Here is a 10,865-nt window from a genome sequence, read left to right on the forward strand (position 1 = left end):
TCACAGGAACGGAAACTTAACAACATTCACATTTTTACCCAGATCCAAGTAAAAGTTACAAGGTAGTGATTGCTGAGTAATCAATCCTCCTGTATTTGCCCTCACCCATTGAATCATTCAGCTTTTTAATTGTTGAATGAAATATGATTATTTTAGGTATGTGTTTTTTAAGGAAATGTGTAAACTGATTTTAAAATCATGTCTAGGAAATAAAACCTCTTCCTAAAAAAGCTGATTGTTTCGATGAGGGTAATTTGTATCTTCATTTCTGTTGGGGTAATTTTTCTCCTGAAATGGCTAAATGCATCAAGTTATTCACCACACAGCAATTATAATGCATCTCTTGGCCACAGAAAGTCAGTGTAATTTTACTGGAAAATTATTCTAACATATCATGTTTTTCCTGTCTATTGGTATAACAATGCAACAATTGAACAACAATGCAACAACAATGTTCTATTAACAGTTATATAGAGGGATATATAAAAATGTAATGCAGGTAACATGCTCCAAAAGTGAGTTCAGTTCAATGAATCCCTTCTGTAATGAAGGTACCATTCCAGTGGAGGGCACTGTTGATCTAATCACTGTACAACATCTGAGAGTGAAGAGGAAACTGGACATAGAAGGTGTGAAACTAAGCATGTACGACAGACATTTAATAGAAAATGATTATTTTGAATCATACACATTTCCTCTCCATAAGAACACTACACAATGAAATACATTTTTGTGAGGGGTGTTGAGTGTAGTCCAGTAGTTCAGAGATGGACCCTGCCGAGAGTGAGGATGAAGTATCTGTGGTGAGGACCGCCGAGTTCGGGCCTCGTCCCGAGGATGATAAGAATGATTTTGGCTGATCCATATGTGCTATCAGGTTGGGTGGAGAAGAGGTTGGGGACTGCTGAGTTGGTGAAGGTAACTGAGTGGACTCGTGATGATTTGTGTTTCCTCCCCCCAGAGGGAGCGGGATCTCCGGATTAGGGACAAGAATTTGGTGAGACGTAGATCTGGTGGAGAGCATGGGGAAACGGAGAAGACATTGTCTGTCATGCTGAGTTTTGATGCAGACTCTTTGCCAGATAAGGTTAAGGTAGGTAGGAAGTGTCAGTTATCCCGTGTCAGCTTTTGTTCTTGAAAATACTACGGTGTTTTAGGTGTGAAGTTTTATTGGCATGTTGTGTGTAGGAGGGAGATGCCTAGATGTGAGAAGTGTGCAGGAGGGCATGAGACGAAGGAATGTGTGGTGTCGGTGAAGAAAGTTATTTGTGTTAGTTGTGGAGGCGACCATAGGGCTGTAGATCGGAGGTGTCCGGTGAGAGAAAGGCAGATTGAGGTTGCCAGGGTCAGAGTAGTACAGAAAGTGTTGTAGGCTGAAGCAGTGAAGAGAGTGGTAGAGGAAGATGTGTTCAGGGTGAGGGATCTTGAGAGGATTCCTGTGAGTAGGCAGAGACCGAGAGAGTGGTTGGAAGAAAATGTGCTTCAGTAAGGTTGTCTTTTTAGCATTTATAGCCATGGTTATCAATTGTACAGCAGAAATGGATCGAAAGTCACAGAAAATAGGTTGTGGTGGCAGCGGCAGAGAAGTACTTGGGATTGCGAGGATTTACTGCAGAACAGCTACAGGGGGTATTGAGTAGTAGTGTTATGTCCACTCAAAACGTTGGTCTGGAGTAGGACTGGATAGGGTTAAATAGTGGAATGTGATGGTGTTTTTTTTTAGAGAGGGCTAATTGTTGGCAGGGCAATTTTCCTTTTTCCCAATGTTGTATTACTGTATCAAAGAATTTAATGTAGGTAGGCCGTGAATGGCCTCGCACACCAGTACAGTATGTGGTGGTGTATGAACAAATGTTTGATGCGATCCGCGTACCAAATCAAGAAGAATAAGAGACATGGATTGTGTATGTGTGCCATTCAGAGGGTGAATGGGCAAGAAAATATTTAAGTGCCTTTGAACAGGGTATGGTAGTAGGTGCCAGGCGCACCGGGTTGAGTGTGTCAAGAACTGCAATGCTGCTGGGTTTTTCACGCTCAACAGTTTTCCGTGTGTATCAAGAACGGTCCACCAACCAAAGGACATCCAGCCAACTTGACACAATTGTGGGAAGCATTGGAGTCAACATGGGCAGCATCCCAGTAAAATGCTTTCGACACCTTGTAGAGTCCATGCCCAGACGAATTGAGGCATTTGATCATCCTTAAGAGGTCACTACAACTTGATTGGAGTCCACCTGTGGCCAATTAAATTATTTGGACATGATTTAGAAATAAACACACCTTTCTAAATAAGGTCCCACGGTTAACAGTGCATGTCAAATGAGAGACTATACCATGAAGTCCAAGGAATTGTCTGTAGATCTCCAATATTTAATTGTGATGAGGCATATATCTGGGGAAGGGTATAAAACAATGTATAGAGTGTTGAAAGTTTCCAAGAGCACAGTGGTCTCCATCATTGGGAAATGGAAAAAATATGGAACTACCCAGACTCTGCCTAGAGCTGGCCGTCCGACCAAACTGAGCAACTGGGCAAGAAGGACCTTGGTCAGGGAGATGACCAAGAAGCCAATGACCACTCTGACAGAACAACAGAGTTCTTTGGCTGAGATGGGAGAGCTTGCCATAAGGACAACAGTCTCTACAGCACTTCACCAATCTGGCCTTTTTGGGAGAGAGGCCAGAGAGAAGCCACTCCCGAGAACAACGCACATGACCACACGCCTGGAGTTTGCAAAAGGTGCTAGCCAGAAAGACTTGAAGATTGCTGTTCACTGCCGCTCCCCATCTAACTTAACAGAGCTTGAGAAAATCTGCAAGGAAGAATGGGAGAAAATCCCCAAATCCAGATGTGCGACGCTAATACAGACATACCCAAGATGACACAAAGCTGTAATCACTGCCAAAGGTCCTTCTACAAAGTATTGACTCGGGTGTGAATATTTTGGTATTTCATTTTAAATAAATTTGAAAAAATTCATCAACATGTTTTCACTTTCTCATTATGGGGTATCTATTTAATCCATTTTGAATTCAGGCTGTAGCACAACAACATGTGGAATAAGTCAAGGGGTGTGAATACTTTCTGAAGGCACTGTATATATTTAAAGTGGAACTGACTGTGTTTTTAACTACTTTGCAGATCTCACACAAACAGATAATCATAATATCAGTCCAAAATATCAAATTCCCAGTTTATGCTACAAAACCAACTTCATAAGAGGTTTTAAAAATAGGTTATATTTGACTCAACGTTCCATGACGTACACTAAGGCATTGTTGGCAGAATAGATGGATGCAGTTCAATGCATGATTTAATATAATTCACCAAAACATTTCTTGGTAGTCCAAATAATATTGCTATCAAGTTGTAAATCACAGCTGGCCTGGTACATTGTTTGCTGCCTCTATTCGGGATACACTGTTTCAGTTTCATTGGCTGCATTCCAAACAAGTAAAAGACAACACCCTCTCCCCTCAGCCCTCAAATTAAGTGGACACTTCTGATGACGTATCATTGTCGCACAGAGGGGGGCACCGTTTGTGTTGATACTAATGTTTTGAATTTGAAGCTGTGCGTTAGTGTTTTTATATTTTTGTTGAGAAACTTCAGAGCATTCAGAAGTGACTGTAAACTGGTCCTCTCGACCAATGAGAGGGGGAGGTAGCAACAGGAACGAACTGGTCGGAAATGGTGGGGAGTAGTGCGGAGGAAATCGATAAAAAGTTGGTGAAGCAACAGCTGTGCTGGAGTGCGAACAGTATGGGTGTCAGTTCTGATGGTATGGAGCGGGAGGATGAGGGTCAAGGACCGGAATGGTTGGGTAGTGGAAAGACCAGGAAGAAGAGAGATCATGGTCCAGAAAGCAATGGAGCGTCTAGTAAAGAAAGCATAAAGGGGGCCAAGGTAGAAAGCAAGCGTAATGATGTGTTGGAGGGGAAAGTGGTGATAGTGTTTGATGAGACCACAGGGCCTCACTTACACCCTATCCGACTAACTAATGCCATAGAGAAATAGCTAGGTGAAGTGAAATTAGCTCGGTTCATTGGATATGATAGATTGTTAATATTGTGTGGTAGCCAGTCTCAGCAAGAGATGATTCTGAAAATGGAAAAGCTTAACGGGAAAAGATTAAAAGCCATGTCCCAGGTACTTATGCTAGATTGAGGGCAGTCATCACTGGGGTCCCAATATCTATGTCCACAGATGAAATTAAAGAAAATGTGAAGGGAGGCAGAGTGATCGAGGCCAAAAGGTTGATCAGTAGGAAAGAAGGTCAAAGAAGTGAAAGCTTATCAGTGATGCTGACGTTTGAGAGTCTTGTCGGGAAAAGTACAGATAGGATTCCTTAGTTTCAATGTTAGAGAATTTGTCCCCTATGCACTGCAGTGTTTTAAATGCCAAAGAATGGGACATGTAGCTGCTCAGTGTAAAGGAAAGAAAAGATGTGCCAAATGTTGAGGGGCACATGATTACGGTGAATGTGGAAGCAATGTGAAGGTTAAGTGCTGTAATTGTGGGGGAGAACACAGTGCAGCATTTGGTGGATGCCAGATACAGAGGCTCAGAGATAAAGGATCAGTCATGATCTATCATATGCAGAGGCCGTAAAACAGATTGGTAGAACTACAGTGCAGACTGTTGGAGCTTACATGGATGTACCTGTAGTAAGTGGACCTACGGTCGGGGCTGGTGCTTCCGATGGTCCTGGCATGGTTTTGAGGCCTGTTCAGAAATCTTGTGCTCATGAATGTTCGGTGTCAAAGGACACTTTGATAATGATAAAGTTGACTTCATAGCTTTTATTGGTAAGGTTATCAATACGACTCGGGTTGTGGAAAGCAGAAATGCCAGGTTGAAGGTTATTGTGGAGACGGCAAAAGAGATATTGGGGTAACAAATGTTACTGTTGAAATGATTGTTGACATGCTGAACAATCCTAAGGGTGGAGTGTTTCAGCATGATATAGATCAAGTTTAAGAGGGTTGGGGAGGGGGGAGGGTGTGGTAGAAGGCAGATCATGATTGATCATACATTCCAGCACAGTAGGTGGCGGCATCCACTTTAAATGTTTGTTTGCGGACTGCCATGATATCATAGAAGAAGAAGATGACATATGAGTTGACACTTGCAGGGCGAGGGAAGAATGGATTAATTATAAATGGACTGCCCTTGCCCGGAAATGTGTCTCTCGTTCGTCCCACGGTTGTGTTTTCAGTCATCATGGAACCACCGGTAGCTGTTGTGTGTGCTTTATATGCGCCACAGTCAATTATGATTGCATTTCATATCTTGGCTAGAAGACAACGCATCCGCAGACATCGAATGCTAGCCATCCGACGATATCAGGTCAATCGAAAATTACAACGTATAAGTGTGATGTCAGGGAAAGTTGTACAGTGAGGGAAAAAAGTATTTGATCCCCTGCTGATTTTGTACGTTTGCCCACTGACAAAGACATGATCAGTCTATAATTTTAATGGTAGGTTTATTTGAACAGTGAGAGACAGAATAACAACAAAAAAATCCAGAAAAACACATGTCAGAAATGTTATAAATTGATTTGCATTTTAATGAGGGAAATAACTATTTGACCCCTCTGCAAAACATGACTCTGTACTTGGTGGCAAAACCCTTGTTGGCAATCACAGAGGTCAAACGTTTCTTGTAGTTGGCCACCAGGTTTGCACACATCTCAGGAGGGATTTTGTTCCACTCCTCTTGTTCCAGGTCTTCTCCAAGTCATTAAGGTTTTGAGGCTGACGTTTGGTTACTCGAACCTTCAGCTCCCTCCACAGATTTTCTATGGGATTAAGGTCTGGAGACTGGCTAGGCCACTCCAGGACCTTAATGTGCTTCTTCTTGAGCCACTCCTTTGTTGCATTGGCCGTGTGTTTTAGGTCATTGTCATGCTGGAATAACCATCCACGACCCATTTTCAATGCCCTGACTGAGGGAAGGAGGTTCTCACCCAAGATTTGACGGTACATGGCCCCGTCCATCGTCCCTTTGATGCGGTAAAGTTGTCCTGTCCCCTTAGCAGAAAACCCCCCCCAAAGCATAATGTTTCCACCTCCATGTTTGACGGTGGGGATGGTGTTCTTGGGGTCATAGTCAGCATTCCTCCTCCTCCAAACACAGTGAGTTGAGTTAATGCCAAAGAGCTCGATTTTGGTCTCATCTGACCACAACACTTTCACCCAGTTCTCCTCTGAATCATTCAGATGTTAATTGGCAAACTTCAGACGGCCCTGTATATGTGCTTTCTTGAGCAGGGGGACGTTGCTGGCGCTGCAGGATTTCAGTCCTTCACGGCGTAGTGTGTTACCAATTGTTTTCTTGGTGACTATGGTCCCAGCTGCCTTGAGATCATTGACAAGATCCTCCCATGTAGTTCTGGGCTGATTCCTCACCGTTCTCATGATCATTGCAACTCCACGAGATGAGATCTTGCATGGAGCCCCAGGCCGAGGGAGATTGACAGTTATTTTGTGTTTCTTCCATTTGCGAATAATCGCACCAACTGTTGTCACCTTCTCACCAAGCTGCTTGGCGATGGTCTTGTAGACCATTCCAGCCTTGTGTAGGTCTACAATCTTGTCCCTGACATTCTTGGAGAGCTCTTTGGTCTTGGCCATGGTGGAGAGTTTGGAATCTGATTGATTGATTGCTTCTGTGGACAGGTGTCTTTTATACAGGTAACAAGATGAGATTAGGAGCACTCCCTTCAAGAGTGTGCTCCTAATCTCAGCTCGTTACCTGTATAAAAGACACCTGGGAGCCAGAAATCTTTCTGATTGAGAGGGGGTCAAATACTTATTTCCCTCATTAAAATGCAAATAAATTTATAACATTTTTGACATGCGTTTTTCTGTATTTTGTTGTTGTTATTCTGTCTCTCACTGTTCAAATAAACCTAAAATCAAAATTATAGACTGATCATGTCTTTGTCAGTGGGCAAACGTACAAAATCAGCAGGGGATCAAATACTTTTTCCCCTCACTATATGTGCTAGCTAAAGTTTCCAAAAGCTAAAAAAACAAAAACATCATTACATTTACGATAGGTGTTTGTGCCGTCATGTGCATTAGTAGCACAATTTCTAACTTATTTACATTCGTTTTTACTTACACTTGTATGTTGACATGATGATGAATTTATTTGCAAATTATGGTGGAAAATAAGTATTTGGTCACCTACAAACAAGCAAGATTTCTGGCTCTCACAGACCTGTAACTTCTTCTTTAAGAGGCTCCTCTGTCCTCCACTCGTTACCTGTATTAATGGCACCTGTTTGAACTTGTTATCAGTATAAAATACACCTGTCCACAACCTCAAACAGTCACACTCCAAACTCCACTATGGTCAAGACCAAAGAGCTGTCAAAGGACACCAGAAACAAAATTGTAGACCTGCACCAGGCTGGGAAGACTGAAACTGCAATAGGTAAGCAGCTTGGTTTGAAGAAATCAACTGTGGGAGCAATTATTAGGAAATGGAAGACATACAAGACCACTGATAATCTCCCTCGATCTGGGGCTCCACGCAAGATCTCACCCCGTGGGGTCAAAATGATCACAAGAACGGTGAGCAAAAATCCCAGAACCACACGGGGGGACCTAGTGAATGACCTGCAGAGAGCTGGGACCAAAGTAACAAAGCCTACCATCAGTAACACACTACTCCGCCAGGGACTCAAATCCTGCATTGCCAGACGTGTCCCCCTGCTTAAGCCAGTACATGTCCAGGCCCGTCTGAAGTTTGCTAGAGTGCATTTGGATGATCCAGAAGAGGATTGGGAGAATGTCATATGGTCAGATGAAACCAAAATATAACTTTTTGGTAAAAACTCAACTCATCGTGTTTGGAGGACAAAGAATGCTGAGTTGCATCCAAAGAACACCATACCTACTGTGAAGCATGGGGGTGGAAACTTCATGCTTTGGGGCTGTTTTTCTGCAAAGGGACCAGGACGACTGATCCATGTAAAGGAAAGAATGAATGGGGCCATGTATCGTGAGATTTTGAGTGAAAACCTCCTTCCATCAGCAAGGGCATTGAAGATGAAACGTGGCTGGGTCTTTTAGCATGACAATGATCCCAAACACACCTCCCGGGCAGTGGCGGCTGGTGAAAAATATTCTCGGTGGGGCTGTGCCATACTTTTTTTTTCCTGTAACCATCGCGATATATTTTAACACAAACTGCAGGACAGCAGTGCTCAGTGAAACATTCAGTAATTATTTAATGCCAATATTAAAAAGTTGAGGCATTCTTACACAAAAACATATTACACAAACCCAAGCCTTTCATTTGCATTTAAAGTGAACTTTTCACCATTGGTAGTAAACAGGCAACGCAACAGGCATGCTGTCAGAACAGAGTGGAAAGTGGACAATAACATGAAATTATTATAAAGTTTATAGGAAATCTTACACTGTATAAAAGGATGTATAATATAGAAATGGATATCAAGTGGATGAACTCAAACCTTTGACTGGAAGAATAGCATACAGTATTTTATGATCATACTAAATGTGACTAATTGTTAATGTGCTCCAGAACTGCAACAATTAATTGATACAAAACAACCTATATACAGTAATATTAGCAAAGACACTATTAAGACTTTCTAGAGTACCATATATAACTGGATTTTTTATGCTAAGGTCAACTATATACAAAGAAACATGCGGCCAGAGCTGCTCTGTGTGTGTGTGTCTGTCATCTTATTTGTACAGGAATTTTGCCCGTCTGTCCTTCTGAGTGGCAAACCTCTCAATGACCCTTTGATTAAAGTCAGGAATGTCCCTGACAAGTTTCTTCTCCATGGAGAGCATGGCCAGAGCGTTCAGGCGATCCTGTGTCATGCTGTTTCTCAGGAAGGTCTTGATCCTTTTCAGTGTAGAGAAGCACCATTCTGACTCAGCAGTTGTCATGGGTGTGGTGATGAGGATCTTGAGGAGGCTGGCAGTCTCTGTGAAAGTGCTCTGAAGGTTGTTCTCCATGAAGAACTGGTACAGGGGCACTGCACCACTACAAGCCTTGAACTCACTGTTCTCATAGATGAGGGACAGTTCGGTTTTGAGCTTGGCCTTGTTCAACATGGGGTACGCCTCCACGGTTGTTTCAAGCGCTGTATCGGGGAACTTCACACTGTGTTGTGGGAACAACTCTCCGTGCAATAGTGTTGCGCTGATGAGGTGCTGGGTGAAGGAGAACCTCTCTTTGGCATGACTCAGGATGGTATCACATACCTGTAAAAGATACATCATCAGCTTTAATTTGCAATTAAGCTATTTTGATGCAAGTGATCCTGACTGACACATGCCTATGTCCAACTCAAGTATATGATTACCAAGGTGCTGATTGTTCAGGGTTTTGGCTACATACTACCAGGCCTGAAAAAAGTTCTAGGTGGGAAACACTGACAATTACATCACAACTTACCTCTATAGCCAACCTCTGTTGTTCTCCTGGTCCCAGCATCCTCCGTCGCTTGATGGGCTGTTGCTGCTCGTCAGATACGCTGTGCCCACACAAAGAGGGAATTGAGGCCCTGGGTCCAAAAAATAAAGTTTAATTTGATAACTTGCAATCAGACTTCTTAACTCACTGTAATTCCCCCTCAACACACAACCAGTGACTTTTATATATATATATATATATATATATATATATATATATATATATATATATATATATATAGACAGACAGACAGACAGACAGACAGACAGACAGACAGTGTGTATATACACACAAACTATGTCTAGTAACTGCTTTTAACCTGTGATGTACATAATTAACTGATGTTATTACGTTTTAAAGCCTTTTTCTATTACATTTGTGAGAGGGATGCAACATCATTTTGTTCTGCTGTTCACTTAGCAATAAAGTTAATATTCAATAACAACTAGGCCTCTTCTAGAAATTGACCTGGTGGACACCTGAATAATTATTACAAACTGTGTAGTACTTTCCTGCATTATTATCAACGTCTGATTGTGTCTTCTCTTTCCTTTTAAAATACTAAAACAAATATAATTGTGACGGCTCTATGATAATCACTCACACAAGCACCAACTGGCAGTGGGTGGAAACGTCAGTCGTCTCGTCAGCTTGAATGGCGATAAAATCAGCACTCTTTACTTCCTCCAGGATGTAATCCTTAAGCATTGACAGCATACAGTCCAACAGCTCGTTCTGTATCGTCTTTGACGTGCCCTTAAAAACGGTAGCTGTCTTCAGGTGCTCCTCCAGCACACTGTCGAGGGAGGCAACAAAATCCACTAAGCCCCGGAAAATGCCGGGGTTGTCTGAGGAGTCAGTCTCCTCGTGCCCACGCAAGGCCAACTCAAAAGCCCCACAGAACTTCACACAATCGATAATTTTGGATAGAATGTGCCTGTTTTTATCCACCTCCTCATTGTGTTTCCTCACCGCAATCCTGTGGCCGTCATCCAGCTGCGTAGCAATGTTCACCCTTCCTAATACAGCTAGCTTTACAGAGTTGTCCATGTGTGCCCTGGTGTTCTCATGTTTCTTTACCTTCTCTGACAGGTGCTTCATATCCCTCACTCCGGTACCTGTCCATGCTGAATCTGACCCCGTCGTTTTAAAAAGCAAGCACGGAAAGCAAAATAAAGCATTAGCATCAGTGCACCCAGCTAGCCAAGCCTTCCTGGTGTACCAGCTACGGGAGAAGCCGCGCATATACTGCTTCCCTTTCTCGCTAGCCTGCTGTCTGATTGAGAGGTCAGGTTGATCTGGGCCCAGCTCTTTCACCCGAACTTTCTCTGACAAAGTTCTCCTCTCAAACGGATCTTGGAGGAGAGATTTCACCGAGTTAGGGTTGGGTCTTGGA

At 42.8% G+C, this 10,865-nt stretch overlaps 1 protein-coding gene across 1 annotated transcript; it reads right to left on the bottom strand.

The window, feature by feature from the left end:
- Positions 1-8,223: 8,223 nt before the first annotated feature.
- LOC311134508 (uncharacterized protein) lies at positions 8,224-10,530 on the bottom strand. Its single transcript, XM_084168206.1, has 3 exons — positions 10,074-10,530; positions 9,452-9,560; positions 8,224-9,258 (listed from the first exon to the last, which is right to left on the bottom strand). Exons 1-3 carry the CDS (start codon positions 10,517-10,519, stop codon positions 8,731-8,733), a joined length of 1,083 nt encoding a protein of 360 aa, XP_084024332.1. The 5' UTR covers positions 10,520-10,530; the 3' UTR covers positions 8,224-8,730.
- Between the last annotated feature and the right edge of the window lie 335 nt (positions 10,531-10,865).

Source organism: Coregonus lavaretus (assembly GCF_964263955.1).
Source record: "Coregonus lavaretus genome assembly, chromosome: 9".
Lineage (NCBI taxonomy): Eukaryota > Metazoa > Chordata > Actinopteri > Salmoniformes > Salmonidae > Coregonus > Coregonus lavaretus.

Excerpts from the sequence above, each read along its gene's own strand:
- LOC311134508 (XM_084168206.1), bottom strand. The coding sequence starts at position 10,519 with ATGGACAACTCTGTAAAGCTAGCTGTATTAGGAAGGGTGAACATTGCT. Across the intron at positions 9,561-10,073 it reads CACTGCCAGTTGGTGCTTGT|GGCCTCAATTCCCTCTTTGT; the intron begins GTGAGTGATTAT and ends TTTTGGACCCAG. Across the intron at positions 9,259-9,451 it reads AACAGAGGTTGGCTATAGAG|GTATGTGATACCATCCTGAG; the intron begins GTAAGTTGTGAT and ends TATCTTTTACAG.